At 40.2% G+C, this 22346-nt stretch overlaps 1 protein-coding gene across 4 annotated transcripts in view; it reads left to right on the top strand.

Moving 5' to 3' along the window:
* Positions 1-10891: 10891 nt before the first annotated feature.
* Positions 10892-22346, top strand: part of KDM6A (lysine demethylase 6A) — a 55302-nt gene continuing 43847 nt past the window's right edge. For 3 of the 4 annotated variants that reach the window (XM_072426828.1, XM_072426810.1, XM_072426818.1), the window contains exons 1-2: positions 10893-11523; positions 11728-11791. In XM_072426828.1, coding sequence (XP_072282929.1) covers positions 11357-11523; positions 11728-11791 — 231 coding nt within the window. In that variant the 5' untranslated portion in view covers positions 10893-11356. Of the gene's footprint in view, positions 11524-11727; positions 11792-22346 lie in introns of all 4 variants that reach the window. The other variant, XM_072426838.1, reaches the window with a different exon arrangement.

Genomic DNA, 22346 nt, shown 5'->3' with positions numbered 1-22346 from the left:
TTCAATTTGTATTTTGGATAGGCTGCGTGTTCCTGGTGTGTGTATAATAAATATATACATACAGTAATCTCATAAAGTTTTCAGAAGCATGCGTGAACAACTTAATACTTGTGAACAGGCAGTTACCTTATGAATGTCATCTTCTGAAAAATTTCAGCAAAAAATTGTGACCAGGCAGATAAGGGTATTTTATTAAAGAACAGATATTGCCTGTCCCTTCTGCAATGAAGGACCTGCCTGGCTGCAATTATTTTTTTTTCTAGTGTTTAGTTCTGCTTTAAGAAAACCTATGAATTAGAAATATGGGTGATAACCCTGAAAAAAGCAGTACAAAGAAATCGCTAGAATACAGAGCTAAAGCAGCAGGCTTAAAAGACATGAATAAGAAACTTCACGTAAATTATTATTATTACTACACAGTATTTATATAGCGCCATCATATTATGCAGCGCTGTACAAAGTCCATAGTTATGTCACTAACTGTCCCTCAAAGGAGCTCACAATCTAATGTCCCTACTATAGTCATATGTCATTATGTCATATGTAGTCTAAGGTCCATTTTAGGGGGAACCAATTAACCTAACTGCATGTTTTTGGGATGTGGGAGGAAACCAGAGTACCCGGAGGAAACCCACAGAGACACAGGGAGAACCTCCAAACTCCATGCAGATAGTGTCCTGGCTGGGATTCGAACACTGCAAAGGCCGGAGTGCTAACCCCTGGGCCACCGTCCTGCCCCCGATGATGGAGCTAGTAGGTTTCAAGTGTACAGAGCATACCTTGACAATCTTTTTTCTGCTCAATCATGTTCCAAACAAACAAATGACATTGTATTCATGCACTACTTTTCTGTATGTGAGAAGTCACAGCTGAGCTGTGCTTGTAGAACCAAGGTCCCTGCAATCTGATATCTTTAATGTGCAGCAAGACAGGAAGTAATGACCAAAAGCTGACTCAATAGAGTTATTAATTACAACATAAACAGTAAACATATATGTATTTCAACTGTTTAGTTGTTTACCTTGACACTTCTTTTTTCTAGTCTAAAGGCCCTTTTAAAGGCAGTTGCAGGTATTGGACTTTGATACCCAACCCCTGTGCTTCCTTATATTAACCTGCGCCTCATCTCTCCCAAGATCTTTGTAAGTTGTTCTTAGCACTGATCTTCTTCGAAATCCTTTTGGTCCAGCTCCTTTTGTGTTCAAGTGCCTAAACCTTTATTCAATCCAATGGAGAGTTTGTACTCCTTTTGTTAGGACTAAACATAAATATACTGCTTACAATATAGAAGTATTTCATTTATGAAGTTTCAAGGAAGCCTGTATTAAAAATATGTAGGCATCATTGCTGACCCTTTATTCTAAAAATTCCACTTGCTCCTCCTGATATCAAAAGTTCTAACCTCGGTTACCGCATACTTGTTCTGGATTAGTAACTTTGAAAGTATTAAAAGCTGTAGACAACCAATTTTAGCAGGCCATAAGACATGGTATCCTACAGTTCTTTTTTTTAACTTGACCCATTCAAGCATTAATTTGTACTTGTAATAAAAAACAAGACTTCAAGACTTGGTGAAAAAAATCCATGCAAGTTTTCCCTTTAAAACCCTGTGCAAAGACCCAGGGGGGCCACAAAGGAATCAGTCTCTACAGATATTGAATACTAGTAATATACTGTACTGCTAAAGGTGGGCTGTTATTGAGTTCTGAAACTTGCTGATACCACATGCCATCTAATAGCTCCTAGTTGTATATAACAGAACCCTGTAAGTGTCTGCAAACTACTGTGCTTTGTTCATACACTGTCTTGTTGCTGTTAGAGAAACAACACCTAACTGCTAAATAATGACAATGCCAGCAGCTCCTAGGACTGTGTTTTGTCCCAACAATTTGAGAAATACTCACAAACAAGTAGTCATCAGTGGTATCCCATATCCAATAAGTGCTTTTTTCAAATCCTATTATTATTATTATTATTATTATTATTAATAAACAGGATTTATATAGCGCCAACATATTACGCAGCGCTGTACATTAAATAGGGATTGCAAATGACAGACTAATACAGACAGTGATACAGGAGGAGAGGACCTTGCCCCGAAGAGCTTACAATCTAGTAGGTGGGGGAAATCCTAACACAGGTGATTTAAAGAAGCATGATAGCACTTTGATGCATTTTGTACTAACAGTACCTAGCCATCAGCCTTATATAAGCCAGCATGAAACACATCAGTGCTGTCTTGTTCCTTTGAACCACATTTATTGAATATGGCATAATGCTGATGACTAAATATTTGTGATCAACTTTTAATATAATCCTTTGTCATTTTATACTGTTACCAGACAGTACCTAGTAAGTACAGGTTCTTCCATAATAGGCTATATTTTCCAGTCTTGGGGAGCTTAGATAAACCAGGCCAAATGGGTCTGATTTACTAAAGCTCTCCTAGCCCGGAGAAGATGGCCTGTCATAGAATTATTATTATTTTTATTATACAGCCGACATATTACGCAGCGCTGTACAAAGTCCATAGTCATGTCACTAGTTGTCCCTCAAAGGGGCTCACAATCTAATCTCCCTACCATAGTCATATGCCTTTACACAGTCTAAGGACAATTTGGGGGGGGGGGAGACAGTTAACCTAACTGCATATTTTTGGAATGTGAGAGGAAACCCACACAAACTCGTGGAGTACCTGCAAACTCCATGCAGATAGTACCCTGACCGGGATTCTAACCTGAGACCTAGCACTGCAATGGCCAAAGTGCTAACTTCTGAGCCACCATGCTGCCCGATAACCTTAAAAATCCAGAATGGATTTGGTCCAGGACTGGAAACATTTGCCATCTAATTTCAATTGAATTTTAAGAATTTCATTCCAGATTTGCTAATGTCTCTGGTACTTTGTCAGCATTTTGTGAATATCTTGTTTGGTTACCCCAGTTTAGAGTCCTCTGGTCTTGTGGCCTGTACTACTGATTCACTGCTTCTAGTCATAATTCATCCTGTATTCCAAAATGTAGTTGTAGAGTATTGACCCCGGATCATTTTTTTCCAACAACTGCAGAACTAGGTTGATCTATAAACTGCCCACACGTCTTAAAATATGGCACTGATTCCAATCTTATTCCTTTTAGCTGTACCTTTGGAAGCAATTTATTGGGCAAAGCCTGATAGCCATCCTCTGTGCAGAGAAAAGGTAAAAACCAGATACCCAAGATCAGGTCTAAAGGATCTATTAGCTAAAGTGATTGAATTTCCAATTGATGTATTTTCTACTCTTCAATGATACTTTAATGATCTTGAGTGGCAAACAGTTATGCAGGACAGCATTTATAAGGTACTTTGAAATATGTCTACCCAGACCTGCTTCATACTGCCCAAAATATTTAGTATTTTGAGTACTCCTCAGCCTACTTTTTTAGTCTCGGGGAGAAGACAAGAATGTGAGTACCAATCCTTATGTTCTCACCTACTGATATTAAAAACCTATTTTGATAATCAGAAATGTTAATGTATAGGCTAGATAAGTTAATTTACTGAATAAATTGACAAAACTATAAAATATGTTTTCTTTGTTTGCTAATTAAATATTTGACATACAGAAATTAAACACATTTCCTGGTGTATCAGAGCTGAAATCAGGTAGAGCTTGGCCTTGCTTATGATGTGTTAAACCTTGCCAAAAAAGGAAATTTAATTTTACCTACAAATAATTTTGGCTAGAAAACAAAATGAACACTTTCACTTCTCAACTTGCTGAGACCTACTACAGATGGATATATCTCCCCAGCAGCCTGAAAAATGGACTTTATAGTCTGATGTGATGGAAAAGAGTTTTAGATTTTTTTTGTACAGACACAGGTCTGATTGTTTTGAAAATGGGGAGCCCCCTGCTTCTCCTGTAGCTGTAGCTCTTTCATCCAAACATAGCAGCAAAATGTTCACATGAAGCATTGATTATTGTTTAAATCATGTAATTTGGTATTTAACTCTCAATGCCCCACATGGGCTAAACTATTATTCATTGATATTGGACAATGGAATCAAAGACAATTCACAGAAACAGTCTAGGTGAGTATTACCCAGACCCCAACTTTTGCAGCATCACCGCTGACCACTAACCAACAGGTGTGAGGTGTGGTAGGTATCAGTCACAAAGTGACTTAGTCATGTAGGTGGGTGGTGGTCCTTTTCTAACATGGGAATGTTGAGGTAGAGGAGACCTCAGCCGTCAGCTACGGCAGTAGAGGATCACTAACAGGCTTCAGGAATTAGGAGACCAGGCAACAACCTAAATGAAAGGTGAGAAGGAGCAATAAATCCTTAGGATGGGATTGAGAAACTGTTAACATTCTAATGAAGTCTCACAGTGTAAAGACTGCACTACCAAGGACAAACCCTGCTCTCAATGAAGTAAGAGTTTTTTTATGAGATATATTAGATAGAAGCCATGATATTAGCAGGCAAGTCACAGGATGGGGCACTTATTCAACTGCTGCCCAATGTGGAGGATAAACTTCATACTGTTCAATTCCTCCAAGTACGGGATCTTCTCTGGGTCTGTTGTTTTCTCCTGGACTCTATTGTGTAGCTGTTGTTTTCTCGTTTGTTTAAGACCACCATTTAGCACTTTCACAGCTTACCCTCATCTCTGTGGTCTCCTCTCTGTCGCCATGTCTAATTATCTCACACAAGACCTGTGTGACCTTCTTGCTGTGACAATGAATTGGCCTAACTCTTAACTTTCTCATATTTTTCCTCATCCATGATGTCTATCTTAAAGAACTTACTCCTTTGACAGATATTGTGTTTTCTGTTTACTTGTTTATATGACAAATGTTATGAAAATGTGTCCATGTAATTTGTCATATCCCAGGAACACGCTGCCTCCTTCTTCTATTTCCCTCCCCTCTCCTTTAGTAGGATTGTCGATAACGCAGTATCACTTAGGAGTTCAGAGTAATTGTCATTCTTTTTCTAGCTTCATTGGTAGATTTCTTGGTATCTTCTCCTACCCCTTTTCTTTTTCTTCTACTTTTTTGCCTTTTTGGCCTTCTCACCTCCACTTTCCCTTTCTCTTCCCCTTCTGGTTGTTCTCTCAGTTCTCCTCCTTCTTTTTCCTGTGTTCCTGTGGCTTAACTAACAGTCAGATCTGCTCAGGTCCTAATATACCCGAGAATCACATCTACCTGTCCAGGCTACAGAAATATGATTGGACTTAAATTTCCACTAAGAAGGTCACTGGAACAGTGATTTGTACATTGAAGGTGACATAATGGAAAATTCAAGGGCAGATGCTTATAGTTCTTCCAGTCACTCTGTCATATCAGGAACTAATGGTCTACTATTTAGATGAAGTAACAATTCTGGCATCAAATAACTTGTTTAGAAATAAATGATTGCCTCATTACACATTATACCATGACATGTCTATGATGCCTAACATGTAAAGCCTGCTAAGAATCCTCTTACTTCTACTAAACATAAACCTATATTTATATATTACAAGTGGTTTTTAAAAAATGTGATAATTTGTTACATTACCAGCATACGTTTCCTAGAGAAAACAATAAGCATTTGCAAACATTTGATATTGTAGCACATATCATTAGGTAAGCAGTGCATATAAAATGTGTTTAGGGTTTTTTCCTTTGCATTGGGTTTGCAAATTTCAACCTGATATATGGTGCCACAACAGTAAAATAGGGAGATTATCTTTACTTTAAAGTCATTTTTGATCATTAAATACTCATTAAAGTTTCTGCCATCAGTTGTGAAGTTCTATACAGTAGTTCCACTTTACTGTTCCTTCTCCTAACCCCAAGTCTATGAACTGGTTGTCTTCATAAAAACAAACCGTAACCTGTGTGGCTGATATCTTATCTTAATTTTTTTTTTAACAAGGTGGAGAGAATGTGTCATATGCAGAGCTGCCTCTAGTGGTTTATCCACAAATCTCTATTTTTATTGGACAAACAAAAAATGGAAGAAATAGCTTTTAAGATCTGATAAGGAATTAAAAAATTATTTCCTGGGAATAACAATACAACAACTAAAATATAGGCTCACTTGGTTGACACTTTGTTACACATTGTGCCATTCCTTTTTGTCTAGAATAGTGTTGTGGCAGCAATCTAACATATCCCAATGTACTAGTGGGTACAAAATTCATTTTGCAAATTCAATGGTGGCAATAAGGATTCCTAATTTGCTTGACATAGACAAGGGAGATGCAAGAAAGGTGCATGGTCCACCTGGACCTGATCTAAGGTATTTGTGCTAATTTATTTATTGTTGCTTGCTGGCCTTAAAGTCGCAAGACTGTCTTCTCAATGCCTCCTTGACACCCCCCCCCTTTCTTTTTTTCCCTTCCTATTCTCTTCTTTATGCATTTTTCCTTTGTTGCTCGCTTTGTTGCTTAACTGTTCTCCCTCTTTCAATATAAATACCAGAATTCTCAATGTAAAGGGAAATCAGTTTTATTAGCCCTGCCCAGTAATTGTAGATCTAAGAGACAGCAGTTTGTTATGCTTCATGCAAATTTGAGTGCCTGCCATTACAAAAAGGTACAGATAGTCTGCATGACATTATTTGACATGACACAAACCATTATCCTTATCATTTTTTTTTCTTTTTTTGCTGTTTGTCTCATATTCCATTGTCACTTTTATTTTTTTATACATATAAATAAGACATTATTGATTTCTTTTGACCAGAGATAGACCCCAGAAACATTAAAACTATTTCAGGTTCAGGGGGAATCTATTCCTGTTACATATGGTGGTACATCCTATATACCATAGTCCAACATGGTCTCTCTCACCATACAAGGTAGTTTCCGTTTGCCATTCCTCCAACATCTGTTGTCATCATCTGGAAAAATACGGCTTAGGGAGACTGGATCTCTGTCCCATCAAGATACTATGTTAATGCTTTTTTCTTGTGTATAGCTATAGACGAAAGCATTATGCATAAACAGATGGGATTTCTCCCAATCCTGGGATTTATTGTATGGAGAAAATCCTTCTAAGGTAATGTGTCCAAGCCTTGCAGCAAGAGATGAGTACCTCATGTGGGATAATGCAAAGGATGAAGGTGATAAAAAGAGGGGTTTTTTTTATTTGGCATGCAAAGCGGACTTAAAAGTGACTCCTAATTTTTGGAGGCATCTCCTGGGTCATTATTAGGTATTCCACAGTATATCAATTCACAGCAATGTTTGTAAGGTCACATTTTATCCTGGCATGAACTCTCAATGCCAAACCCACAGCCATATAACTACTGTAATGTTCTAGTTTGTTTTAAAATGTATCTTTTTTTTTGCTTTAAATAAAATTAAGAAGGTGTTTCCATGTTTCCATGTTTCCATCTCTATCTGTTTACCTATTGGAAAGATTTACCCTCACTTTTTCCAAGTTTTAGCACTCCCTGAAACGAAAATGGAGAGAAAATCTTCCAAAAAAGTAACTTGTTCCTGGTACAACTGCCTAGAATATTTTTCATTTTTGGAAAGATTTCTCTGTCATTTTGTTGAGCTCCAAGAGAGAATATAATGGATAATTTTATTGCAGAAAGGGACAGGTGATGATTGTTCTGCGATAATCAATCTTACCTGCCTGACCAATGTCCCATCTGTCATAATTTGCTGAGCTGTGCACATCACAGCATCCAGTGGAAGTATTAGGGTCTGAATAAAATCCTGTGCAATTACATCTTCCCTGGACACTTAAGATGGCCATAGACTGGAACAAGGAAGGGAAGGAAGAAGGCAGCACCCATGACAGGTCAGGGACAGGTGAGTTCACAACACATTTCAGAATTATCCGAATGCAGTCTGAAAGCCAAAGTTTTTTCATCCAGCTTCAGCACCTGACCCCACAGATGTTCTTTTGAATAAATGGGCACATATATCTCATAGACACATCCCAGAATCCTGTGGAAGGTTTTCCAAGGAGTGACTGATATAGCTACAAAGAGTGAATGGCTACATTAATATTGATGTTTTCGGTTTTTGCAGATGATATATGGATGTAATGGTTTTAGTATCCAATGTCTACTAAGCTCATCTAGGTGTAATAGTTTTAAAATGGAATGTCCATCGTTTTTATGGTTGTGATTGTTTTAGAATGTCCAACAACCTCATATGGGTGAAATGGGAATTTCAAGAAGCTCGTATTGAAGTGACAGTTCTAGAATGGGATGCATTGTATAGGTTGGACTGCTTTATAATGGGATGTCAAACTCACATAGGTAGGTCAGTTTTAGAAAGGGTTTAAGAATGGAGCATCCAATGAACTTGTGACTGTTTTAGAATTGGATATCCAACAAGCTTACATGGGTGTGAATATTTTAAATTTGAAACATCCAACAAGCTCATATAGGTCTGATGGTTTAGAAATGGGATAGTCAACAGGCTCATATGGGTGTGAAAGTTTTCAAATGGGATGGCCAACATTCTCATAGGGATGCAATAATTTTACAATAGGATTTCCAAGAAGCTCATACTGAAGTTTATTGATCGTTTTAGAATGGAATGTCCACCAGCATCCTATGTGTATGACTGTTTTAGAATAGGATGTTCAACTAACTTACGAGGGTTTGACAGTTTTAGAATGATACATCAAATAAACTTAAACAAGTGCAAGGGTTTAAGAATTGGATATCCAAGAAACTTACTTGGGTGTGAAATCTTTTATACTGGGAAGTCCAGCAGGTTCATATAGGTTTAATGCTTTAGGAATGGGATATCCAACAGGCTCGTATGGGTGTAATCATTTTACAATGGCGTTATACCTATTTATTGACAGTTTTAGAATGGATGTTCACCAGGATTGTATCCTTTAGAACAGGATGTTAAACTAACTTTCTATGTGTGTGACATGTTTAAGGCAATGTACATGCGTCAAATGATTCTCAGATGATACAAGCCACAGGGTTAATCTGACGTTTGTACAGAGGCCGTCCGACGTCATTCATGGATCCATTCTGGTGGATCCATGAAAGACAAGTGACGAACGACCACAAAGGAGGTGAAGGGAGGAGAGCGCAGTGGGGTGCGCCTCTCCGTAGGGCAGAACAAGTATGTACAGCGTTCGTCCATTTATCTTTCCGTCATTGGTTGTTGTAAGCGATCATGAAAGATTTTTTTCCGACAACAAAAAACTAGCGTGTCTGCAGCCTTAAAAAGGAATATTCAAGAAGCTCATATGAGTTTGACACTTCTAGAATGGGGACATCCAATAAGCTTAAAGGAGTATGATGGTTTTAGAATTAGATATCAAAGAAGCTTACTTAGGTGTGAATCTTTTAAAGTTGAAGTAAACCCAAAACAATAAAATCACACTCACCTTCAATCCCACAGAGAAATCGCTCCGTCGGGAGGTTTCTTCCATCGGGTCCTGCATCATCCAGATATCAGTCTGTGGCCTGGCGCAGAGGGAGCGCTGGGCGCCTCCATCTTCTCCTCTCTTCATCCTCCTTCATCACCTGATCTCACACTGTGCAGGCGCAAGATCAGGTGACGTAGATAGGGAAAAATCTTGCCAATCTTACTGCGCATGAGATTGGCAATTTTGTTCCCTATTGATGAAAGGGCTCCTTCTGCGCATGCAGAGATACTACTGGAATGCATGACGTAGGTATTCCGAGAGGCTCTGCGCTCGCAATCATTCTTGATTGCCCAGGCCAGAGGTCAGCAAACTCCGGCCTTTAGGCCAGATACGGCTTAGCCGGTAGTTTGTTCCTGCCTAACGCCCCCTGGCCGATCTGGCCTAATGCCGGCAGGCAACGCACGGCTCCGGAGCCATGAGTTACCAGCTGAGAATAGGCCAGAACAAACTACCGGAGCTGCCAGAGCTCTGGAGCCGCATGAGGATATTGAGTTTCCTCTTGCTGTGGCTACCTTCTCTATGTTCCCTATTTACTGCAGCGGCGGAAGTGTTAACACCGGCTGTGTTAAATAGGGAACATTCCCTCTCCTCCGCAATGCATACGGAGGAAAGGGATTTACCTTCAGGGGGCGTTCTTAGTGGGGGCAGTGCCACTAGGGCGGGACTCAGAGAGAGTCCGGCCTAGTGTGCTCCTGCCCGCCCCATAAATGGCCTAGTGGCCGAAAAAGATTGCGGACCTCTAGCCTAGGCAATCAACAATTAGGGGGGCAGTGCTGCGCTTTTTTTTTTTTTTTTTAAAAAGGGGGTTTCACTTAAAAAACACTAACAAACAAAATTTTTACTTTAAATAAAAGGGTTGTCTCTCCTTTTACGTAAAGTGAAAATTCTGAGATTAGGTACTCTTGAAAACTAGGGCTAGCCAACAAGCTCATATAGGTTGTATGGTTTAGTAATGGGATATACAGGCTCATTTGGGTGTGACAGTTTTAGAATGGGATGGCCAAGGGGCTTATATGGGTGTGATGTCCAGGTGCCCTATACTTCTTGGCCAGTAATGCTCTCCCCATCCCATGAGCCTTGACATAGTGCAGTAAATGAGTGTAACCCATGCAGCATGGCTAGTGACAGCACATATACACTCCCACATACTCTTCTATAGTCTGCTATCTGCCCCTCCTTTCCATCACACAATCTAACTTGCTATACGTCTCGTCACACTGAAACTTCACCAACACTCTCGTGATAGACAAAGAGCTTTACCAATGACGATAGAGCGACAACTAACTGACGTCATCACCACGCCTCCTCCGAGAGACCAGATGGGTCCTAATTAGAAAAAAAAGAAAGAGTAAGTTGCTAGAGTCCTGAGGACCTTAGCGGGAGGGATGGTGAGATGACGTAAGTCAACAAAGGTCACGTGCCTCCAGCGCTGCCCCAGCAGTGGCTACGCGAAAAGGTAGTGAGGCGTGGCCTCTGGCAAGAGCAGTGAGTGGGCGGGGCCGAGGACGGCGGCGGCGGCGGGCTGTGTGAGTGCGTGCGCGCTATTGAGCGAGAAAAGTGCGTGTGCGATGCTGGGTGACACGGTTCCCGCACAACTTTGTTCTATATAAGCTCGGGGGGGCCGAATTAGAGGCAGTGCGCGCGCCGGGCAGGCACTTTACGTGTTGAGTGTGACTGTACGTCAGGCTGGAAGCACTATGTAAAACTACACAGAAAAAGCACAGTGTAAACAAGACATTAGAGAGAGTGCTGCCGTGTGTCCAGCATGAGGCGCCCCGGTGTCTGTAGTCAAGGCTAGTTCCCTGGGGTGGGGGGGATGTGGAGGTAGTCGGGGGGGAGTGAGCCCCACAATAAGGCGGTGTGTTTACACGCCCGGGCATTTCCTCACACACACATAGGAGGCGCGCTGTGGTGTCCCCGTTGGAGTGCCGCCGCCGTGTGACTGCCCGTGACGCTGCGTTTCCATGAAATCGTGCGGAGTGTCGCTCTCCGCCGCAGCTGTGCTCTCTGCTGCTGCTGCCTCCCTCGGTGATGAGGAAAAGAAAATGGCGGCGGGAAAAGCGAGCGAGAGCGAAGAGGACTTCCCTAACCTGACAGCGGACGAGCGAGAAGCCTTGGCCGGGCTCGACAGGTTGGGCCCCCCTCTCTATTACTTTCCTTTCCCTCTCCTGCTCCCCCAAACCCGCTGTGACCCGTCCTGCCCCCCGCTTTCCCCTCTTCCCCGTGCATGTCACGGACGTGCTCCGTGTAGTCTGCTGCCGTCCATAGGTGCTGATTGTGATTTCTCTTTCTCCCCTCTCCTGTCCGGCCCCGGGATGTGTTGGCCCCGCTGCAGCCGACTCTTTGGATTTTTAAGGCTTCATGAAGATGGCGCCAGAACGAAGGCCTTGCTTTCCAAGGTAAGCTGACAGAAGGGAGGAGGCAGCTTGTTTATTGATAAGTAAAGTGGCGATTCGCTGATCTGCTCTTTTCCTGACTTTTCCCCACACGTGTGTATGCCGTGCAGCGGCCGATTCATTGTACCCGGGGCCCCGGGCTGCTCGAGGGTGCGGGGCCCCTCACTATCATGCAGGAGGGTCGGTGTCCTCTGCTATGTGGGAGACAATGCTTCCAGGTACAGGGAGTCAGCACGATTGTTCCCGTATTAAGAGCCATACAAAGGCCGCCATTGCTGATCACCAAGGCTGGGATGGACTATGAAGTGCACAAGTTTATTAGCATCTCTGTGGGCCCTGTGCTGGCTTCAGGTCATGGCCCCTGCCATTAGATATTTGTGTTATGGTAATGGCTTTATATCAGACATTTGTGTATGGATATAGGAAATCTTTCTGCAGGGCTCACATCATGGTGTAAATGGCAGCACACCCAGTGCACCTTCCTGGTCCCATGATGGCAGATGGTGTGCAATACTTCCTGGGGGCCCCTGTATTGTGTGCACCCATAGAGATCTGGGCTGGGAGCAATACAAAGGCTGGCATTACCAATCTGACTTGCAGGGTAGGAATACATCTATAAACATCACTGATGTGCAGATATTTATTACAGCCCTGGGTATTTTCCATGGCTCCATTGCCATCATGTTGCCTGGGTGTTCACATTTCTATGATGGCTCTGTGCAATGGTTTATCTGGTTTTGCAGTGCAGGGTTTGAACTTTTAAATTGAGTCTTATAGAGTGGCATTATACTCTTTGCGAATGACTGATACCATGATGGCAGATAACATGGACACCATGTTTCCAGGGACAGGAATGTGCTTTGTATGATCATTTGAACTTAAAGGAGACCTGTACTGAAAGCAATAGGAAGGCCACTGTAGCTGATCACCTTTTTGTAAAGGTTGAAGCCTGGGTTACTATGTAGTGTAGAATTGTGCTGGTATCCCCATGTGTGCTGTATAGTTTGGGGCCCCTGTGATCCCCCTGCTCTGTTTATTGGCTCACATGGCTTCCTTGTTGGTGGAGATGTCATCAGTGCAGGCAGGCATGGTTCTCATCCCAAATCCCCCGTCTGATGTCATGCCACCATATAAAAAGTAGCCTTTGTCACTGCAATGACACAGAAGGAGCATAGGGTGGTTGTGTTATTAGGATTGAGGATCCTGCCCCGTCATATTGTCTTTTATCCCAGTTGTGTCACCATATATAAAGTCCATGATTGTTGTGTGCCCAATCATTTGCCATTGCTCCCCTGACATTGCTGGATCGTGCAGCCATCACATTGCAGCCCCCATTCCTCTTGTGATATGAGGAGTATGCCTCGTTATGTTGTGTATTGCTGTGGATAAGTCTTTGTCAGTGCTGTGACACACGGGTGTATGCTGGGCCTGTGTGTTTTTGTTCCGGAATAAAAACAATAGGTGTGGATGAGTGTGTGCTGAGGGTGCAGGGAGCCTGCATGGAGGGTCAGCATGGCTCCTGGACAGGGCACCCCGGGAAGCTCTAGCCATACGGCGTCTCATCTGCCCGGATCGTACAGAGCCCGAATCGAGCAGATACGGGTCGTCACAAAGTGGGGTAAAACTTGTGCAGTGGGAATTTGTGTGCCAGTGCAGCAGTTGTGAGAATGATAAGATGGGGGCTGGGTGAAATTTGCAGCAGGATTTCCAACATTTGTCAGCGCTGCAGCTCAATGGCTGCTTTGTCACCGTCCTCTTCTTTTTCTGTTGCGTCAAAGTTGTGTTCGGATCTCAGTCCGGATCGCTCATCCCCTCTGTCATTTAGTTTTTAAGTAATGGCTGCTCCTCCCGGCCCAAGATGGCGGGACAGGGAAGGGAGAAGAGGGGAGGGGAAAAAAGAAGAGAAAGGAGTCACCAACAATATATTGACTGTGGATTTACAATGATGCCAAATCAGACATGTACTAAAGATCGGCACTCGGAGCTCCCGATCTGAGCCCTGTACAATGTAGGGGGTTGCAGCCGGCTCCGTGTTTTTGTCGCTCGCTCACGACATTTGCATTGCTTGTAATCCCCTTCAACCTGTAGCTGCTGATGAGTGCAGGGTGTCATGGTCAGACAAAGCCCGGACAGCCCGGCTATACACACATCTATATGATCGGGGGGCTCGGCCAGTCTCTGCCGCTCAGTGTGCAGCTCCTAGTTGCTGCCATAAAGTCTGGGAGTTTGACATTTTCGTGGCTGCATGTTGGCAGTAATGAGAAATGCACACAGCAGACGTAGCACACAATCCTTGCCTGTCATGGCTGATAGATTTTCCTTTTTTACCCTTGTGATGCTCTAAGCATGTTTCTCCTGGTGTTGGTGGAATTGCTGGGACTTTAGAAGCAATCCTTGTGTTGACATATTTGTTCCCAACTCATCCCTGTGTATGAAAACAATGATGGTGTGTTAGGATGACTTGTATTTGTATGACGTGTAACAATCAAAGCTTAATGCTGCTCAGCTTGTTACTGGCAACATATTCTAACTCATTTTATTGCAATCTGTCACTTTTTACCCTGATTAATATGGCTTCTATATGTGATTGCAGTGTATACATAGTCCTCATTTTAAATCATTGCTGTGGACACATTTGTAATTTCTTGCAAATAAAATCTTAATACAATAAAATGGTTAAACTGTATTTTGTTCTTGCTTGTCAAAATACCATACTAAAATGTGGCTATTTCTTATCTGCTCTCTAATCCATTCTCCACACAAGGCTTTTATTTTGTCTATGGATGTTGTCTCTGACTAGTGGTAATATTGGGGTTCTCCCCTCTGCTGCATGTGGCATTGATCGCATGTATAAGTCTGTTCAGACTGGCTGCTAGTGACCAGGTCCTATCCCTAATTTGCCACTTGGACCCTGATAACTGCAGGCCTAGGATCCAGCCCAGCCATGTTCAGTAAACAGCTAAAAAAATACCCAACCCCAGTGGCAGTGCAGGTAAAATGTGGTTTCTGAAGCTGTAAATTGTAATAGATAATTATTTCAGCACACTTTTATGTTGAAACAACAGTAACTTTTTGTGGAGTGTGGGGAAGCGGTTTAGTTAACTAGTGACAAGTACTAAACTTTTTATTACACTATCTGTGTACATTTATTTTACATTGATTTCTTTTTTCATTGCATGTTGCACACCTTATTACTGTTTAATATTTACAGTTTTCATGTCCTTTTCACCAGGCATTATATAGTATGTGAAGCAAAGCCATTCTCAGGGAGTAAAGTTTCTGCCTTTCACATCTCATTGGATATATTTTACCTTACTTGGTGTCCTAATGTACACACAAAAGGAATTTAACGAAATGCCCTGTTTAGCTGCAATGGGAAAACATTTCCTGTCTAATCACATTTAAAAAATGTAAATTTTCTTTCACTTCTAATCCCAATGACAGTGTTGACTAGGACAAAAAGTTGGTTTTTCTAACACAGCTTTTCCCAACCTTTTTAACATGGGGGGAAGGGGGCTTGAAATAACTTGCAGGTGTTTAGAGAACACCTAAAACATATCCACAGCTCACAGTGCATTAGTGTGGTGGTCATTGGGAAGAATGTCGACATTACAGACATACATAAGTGTCTGTTAAACTGACAGGTAAATTCTGAGGAACACTAACCGATGCACATATAGTAATAAATTACTATCGCTTTTTAAATGATCTATATAAGTAAATAACATTTCAAACAGAACAGTCGCCAGTGTAATATAACAAAAAACTGAAAGAAGAATCAAGTATTTTAGATTCTCACATGTAGTTTCTTCCCTTCTATTACCAGTTTGTAATAACTTTCAGTGTGCCTCTGAACCTCTTGGCAAATTGGATTACTTCAAGTGTCCATACCCCAGCGCAAACCCCACCTATTCTGAAAATGTGTAATTACTGTCTGTGCTTTCAGCTTCTCCACTTCTCTTGAATCCCTACATAAAAAGTTATGTATTGCCTTTTGAAAGGCTTGAAAGGCGTTAGTGAATATCTGAAACACAGAATCTTATTGGTAGATTTTTGTTGAAAGTGGATTTAGCATACACTGATGATTTTACACTTGGTCTTTCTTTTTGTCAGTGGTTGTCCCTGGTCCATTAATAAAGTATAAATATTTAAAACTAGCTGGGGCCCACTTAAATCTGTAGATTACTTGAGGCCAAATGTAAAAAGTTTGGACTGTCAGAACTGTTAAATTTGGCACATTGGTAAAAAAAACAAACGTGGAAAGTATAAAAGGTATGAGCTGTATTTGCAGACATGCTTGATTTTTTTTGAATATAAAAAAAGCCTTTCGCATATTTTTTAGAGGAACTCAATGTGTTAATGTCTAAAAGAACTTCAATTTACAATGACTGCAGCCAAGGGTTCATTGGCATAAATAGTATATCATGATTAAAAGAATAGGGAATGTGGTGGCCTTGGAATACTTCTCTATAGGACAAAGACATTTTCCTACTTTTATGTCAGTTTTTTTTTTCTAGCTGTAGCCAATTGTGGGAGGAAACCAAGTGACCTAGTAATATGTTTTTAGGAAGAGTAAATCGATGGAGAGCATACAAACTCTATGCACTTGGGGCACAAGTTTAAATCTTGGTCTGGAAACTTTCCGCATCGTGTTTGTATGTTCTGTGTGGATTTACACTTATTTCCCTATATCCCAAAACATACTACTAGGCAAGTTAGTGGCCATACCTATATAAATACCCAATAAAATTTGTATTTGTAAAAATATAAGCCAATGGTTTAACAAGAATAGAGATAAAATAGTTTTCTCAGATTGACTGAGAAAGTCCAGTCAACTGTGGAAAGTCTTTTTCTAGGGTGGTCAGTGGAAGAAGGGTCCTAAATATCATTGTCATTTACTAAGCCAGATGTTTTTCCTTATAATTAAAATGACCTAATCGATACTGAGAATATTCAACTTCATATTTATTCAAACATGACCACTTTCTCCAGTAGAAGTAGGTTGAAATTCTCCAGTAGAAGTAGGTTCTCATAATACAAAGTTTTAGTTTAACGTTTATTGTACAGTTAGATTGTATTGTGAGCTTCTCACAAGAACAGAAGGTAAATTTTACAATGGGCACACCTGTTCCTTTTATTCCCTGCTGTCAGGATTACTACTTTTAGGATATTTTTCTTCTAATATTGTATTTTATTAGGAGATCATGAGCAAAGACCTGATCCTTTCTCAATATATCTTCTGATTTGTGTTGTGGGTAAATATGGTATGTCAGCAGTAAAGTACTAGGCATATTGGGCCATGTGTGTTAGATAAAAATTGCAAACATTTAGGTCCAACGTACAACTACTGAATGACTTATGATAAAACAGATATATCTTAAGTGTGATGTTTGCAGGTTATACAATATGTAATGTAATCTGTCTAATATTATACGGGGGTCTGCCCATAGGATTCTTTGATTAAACATTTACCTTGGATAAGAGGTCCTTCCAACTTACTGTGAAATCACAATAATTCAGTGCTTTTAAAGTCTAACTGAGATTTTGTAAACCCGTACTTTCTTACCTGGTTCTAAAAACACTCCGTAACTGGTTGGTGTTCTGATCCTGTGACTCGGAATGTGTATGTTGCTCAGAACCAAAGCTTTTTGTTAAATGCATGCAGAACATTAGAATTCTTTTGGTCTGCTTTTTAGTGATCAGCTGACCAAAAAGGGATACTTTGCTTTGTTCATGTTTATTTTGGTAGCTGTTGATAGCTGCTCCAGTTTTTGCACACTAGTTTCTTAATGCTTTGAAATGTTTAAAATGTAGTAAATAATATAGTATTAGTTAAAATAAAAAAAACTTAACCATAACATGTTTTTAGCCTTCTAAAGCAGTGGTTGTCAACCTTTTTGGACCTATGGACCACTAAACTTACAGGCTCCGGACTGCGCATGCGCAGCGAGCCGTGTTTCACTCAAAGGGGAAGAAACTTTCTCCATAGTGAGGTCATGTTGCCAGAACCTGCTCACGCTCCCATCCCAGATTATTATTATTAATAATCAGGATTTATATAGCGCCAACATATTACGCAGCGTGTACATTAAATAGGATCTGAGCCAGGCACACAACCCGCCCGCCGCCCTAAACCTGTGATCTGTTTGGGAGACACAGTCCAAAGCTCTGGCTGGTGCGCCCCCCCCCCCCCCCCCCAGTGGGGGCCTTCTCCTTACCACCGGCCAGAGCCCTGATCCACCAAAACTTTCTCGCGGTTGGCAACCGCTGTTCTAAAGGCAAACAGCTAACTTTTGCACTTTGCAATAAAGTTTTTGGCATCTAATTTGAGGCATTTGGCAGTATTAGCATATTGGTCCATATGTCCTAACCATGGACAGCTGTATTTTGTTAGTACTTACCAAACACTAACTTATTTCAGGGCCTAATTAGCTCTATTCAGTTGGGGAATAAGCGCCTATTATGAATTGCTAGGGTTCAGTAAGCACATGAAGCAAAGGGTAGCTCAGATTAAGACATGTGGATACCTGCATCATAACACAACCACATGCCTAATGTGGAGGTCTAAAACCAAATCTGTGGGTCCTTGTTATGTGATTACCATGAGTGTAACAATCTTGTTAATGTAGAGTGCAGCTGTTGCAGTGACATACTTGCCTTTTTCCCAACCAGGGTTGCTAGGGGTTCCCTGAGCAATGAAATATGTATGCCCCTTCTCTGCTGCTGTCATCTGTGTACTGACAAGCAGGTCAATGTGACAGGCAGTTATTCATTAATAATGTTCTCCAAACCATGCTTCAGACTAATTCAGACAAATAAATTGGGGAGAAATGTTAACTGTGATAGGTTAAGTTGGTTACATCTGTGCTGTTTTTGCGAACTGTGATGGCTAGGATTTCTATCCTGGGATTCCTCAGGGTTAGTACTCCTCTACTTAACTTTTCCCCACTCTGTAGTTTTTCCCCCAAATACCTTGGAGTACACAAGTGGGAGTAGAGTGTTGGTGGAAGAATGATTTTCGAAGAGCAGGAAGTTTTAACTTTTATCCTTTACTCTCATGGACATATACAGAAGGTAAATCACCCAGATGAGTAGTAAGCGGCACCACAACTTGTTCCCATTATTTACACTTCCCTGCTCTTTACAACATTCAAAAAAGTTAGTTTTAGAGTAGTTCTTGGTGACATACAATGCAGTCTTTGGCCAAAGTTGTATCTTTATATTTTAAACAGGAGGATTAGTTTTCTAGAAATTTGACTATTCAGTGATTACACAATGCATTTTTCTGCTGATCTTTTTGATTTGCTTAATTTCATATTCCATTCCTTTTTTTAAAGCTGAAATTTAATCTGCTTATATCTTGTCATCTTTATTTCCTCTGCTCCCCCCTCAATTTGCTAATGAAATGTATAAATAAAACCTGTTAATTTTTGTTTTTTATTGCATACCTCGTTTAACCACCTGGGCGTTACACTGAGGTCTAGATTTCTGTTTCAAAAGCGTTACACTGTTTTTCATGAAATTTTTTTTTTTAAATTGTAGACCTGTAACTTACAGAAATATGTCCGAACAGGGTTCTAGTAGAAATCATGAATAGAAAAAATGTTTGAAACACACAATCATGTAAAAAAAAATTACTTTTAATAAAATTAAATAAAAGACACAAAAAATCAGCTTAAACAAGAATACATAAATAAATGAAAAATACTGAAAATGCGATAATTCGGTATACTGTATAGTAATATATTTTTCTAAAACACCTCCCTAGTGTCCGTCACATACCTATAGACAAAACCACATAAATATATTTTCTATTATTTTGTATTGGATTGGATACAGGACTTTGTATTCAATCCAATACAAAATGAGAACAAAATTCAAACTCTCATTTTGTATTGGATTGAATACAAATTCCTGTATCCATTCCAATACAAAATGAGAGTTTGCATTTACCAATTACATACTTTGTATTTATTTTGAATTATTTTGTATTGGATTGGATACAGGAGTTTGTATTCAATCAAATACAAAATGTGTTTCAATGACTTTCAATTTGAATTTCCCGCACACGCGCTGACGTCATCTTCTCCACCGGCCGGGTTCTTCTTCCCGGAGAGGGCACCCAACGCTGGAGGAGGACGCTGGAACATGATGATGGATGATCGCAGCGGGACCAGGTAAGTGATCGATAAACCTGAACTTTTCTCACTGTATTTTCATACAGTGAGAAAAGTTCGGGTTTATCGATAATTGTAACTATTTTAAGCCCGTACCAAGGTCGGGCTTAACGGTTAGGTGGTTAATATCCTGTTACATCCTCACTAGGTCTGTGTGCTTCTCTATACAATACATGTAGATCATGTCTGTTGGGAGAGTTCATATAGAAGCTTTTTTAGCTTTATCAAAACATCATGGCACACGGCCTTAGTACGTGTCTGGAGCCTTCAACCCTGGCCTGAGTAGTGTGCTGGCTCTTAATAGGAGTTATTCTAATACCAGAATACATTGATGGATGACGTTGGTCTGGAAAGGTGAATGTTTCTTTGCATGCAGACCCATTTAGATAACCCCATGTAATGCAGAGTCTTCATGATTGAAAGAATTGAAACACAGTCAGTGATAGTTGTGAGGGCTAAGACTATACTGTTTTCACGTCCATAAATATTTGCACAGAGACAACTTTTGGTTCTGTACAATACCACAATTTAAAAAAAAACATCTCAGATGCAGTTGAACTACAGACTTTCAGCTTTAATTCAGTGGGTTGAAAAATAAGATTGCATAAAAATGTGAGGAACTTAAGCCTTTTTTTTTACACTTTAATTCAGGGGCTCAAAAGTAATTTTTTCATTTTAATGCAATCTTTTTGTTTAACCCACTGAATTAAATCTGAAAGTCAGCAGTTCTACTGAATCTGAGTTGTTTCATTTAAAATTAATTCTGTCTCTATTTCCACGCAAAACGTTACATTTTTTTGCATGGAAATTTATTTTACATTGTAGGCGTATAATTCTCAGGCATAACTCACTGAAATATGTCCAATATTTAATAAATTTAATAATAAAATTTAAATTAAACTCAAAAATCGGTTTATAAATTATACAAGCTACTGTACAGTTATATCATGTTTCACAATTTTTTAAACTATTTTAACAGATTTTTGTATAAAGATTTCTTGGTATTGGACTCAAAACAACTATTTTGTATTGAATCCAATACAAAATTATTTGAATTTCCCGCCGGTCCTTCTGCCTGCACTGACGCGTGCACCGATGTCAGCCGGAGAACGTCTCCGCAGACGCCGGCTGAAGAAGCTGAGTATGACTCAGGATTACATCTTTTTACATGGTAAATCCACCCCGTGTCACACTCAGGAATACCGCTAGGGGGGTTAAGAGACCCTACCTCTAACTAAAAGTGTTAAAAAATCAAGATATTTACAACATGCTCTGTTTTTCTTTCCATAAATAATTTTTGATTCATTGCCAACTTGTATTTTAACTGAATAGAAATCGTGAATTCTTCAGAATGCAGAATATTCAGTGAGCACAGTGTTCTCTATTGCTTCCATGCCATGTCTCTTGAATCCTCTGCTAGAAAGTCTGGGTAGTACTTGGAATCAGATGCACTGGTATATATTGTCTCACAGGGTTTCTACTAACTTCAGGTGTAAGGAACTTGGTCACCTATCAGTTGCATCAATGTTTTGCTGTCTTGGAACTCCCTTCACATTCTGGGCTTGAAGTAAATCTAGACAGGTAGTTTGCAAAATGTTCACGTCATAGGTTGAATTTTGTGGAGGTAGTAGTAAAAACAGACTTTGAATTTGAGAGTATACCTTTCAATTGGGAAACCCATTCTGCCACAGCTATTGATTTCCTTTCAAGATGATGTTTTAGTTATCTCAAGTTGCTTCATATATATAGAACAGAAAGTGAACAGTAATGCTAAAACTTGGTTTTAATTCCAAAGTTTTATGTATTGGGACACAATAAAACAATTTTGTCTTCTAGGTTCTGAATGATAAAATCTAATCTCAGGTAAAAAACACACAAACCGAGTACTCCTTGTCATTTTTTAGATAAAAATTAAGCAAAAAAAGAAAAGCCATGTGTATAAAATTTGGTTCACCCCACTTGTAGAACCACCATTAGCAGCCATAACTTTGAAGTATTTGTTTTCTGTATGGCATTATCCATCTATCACATAATCGGCATACTCTTCTTTACAACATTTCTGCAGCTCATTGAGGATTGCAGGCTTTCGCTTGAGAGAGCGAGAGAGGAGGCTTTCTCTCGACAAACCTTCCAAACAAGCAATACTTGTTCAGTCTATTTAATTGTACTGTCATTTAACATGCATACTGAGGCCTGTAGAGTCTGAGATGTGGCCTTTTTTTTTGCATTTTCTCTGAGCATTGCTTAGTCTGACCTTGGGGTGAATTTACTGAGGCGTCACCTCTGGGTAGATTGGCAACTGTCTTGAATATTTTTCACTGAAGAAAGATGGACTTAAAATTGTTTGAGTAACAATCCTATAATAAATATTTTTCAGTATC

The sequence above is a fragment of the Pyxicephalus adspersus genome, chromosome 1 (genome assembly GCF_032062135.1).
Source record: "Pyxicephalus adspersus chromosome 1, UCB_Pads_2.0, whole genome shotgun sequence".
Lineage (NCBI taxonomy): Eukaryota > Metazoa > Chordata > Amphibia > Anura > Pyxicephalidae > Pyxicephalus > Pyxicephalus adspersus.
This window is presented reverse-complemented; position numbering and strand designations above follow the sequence as displayed.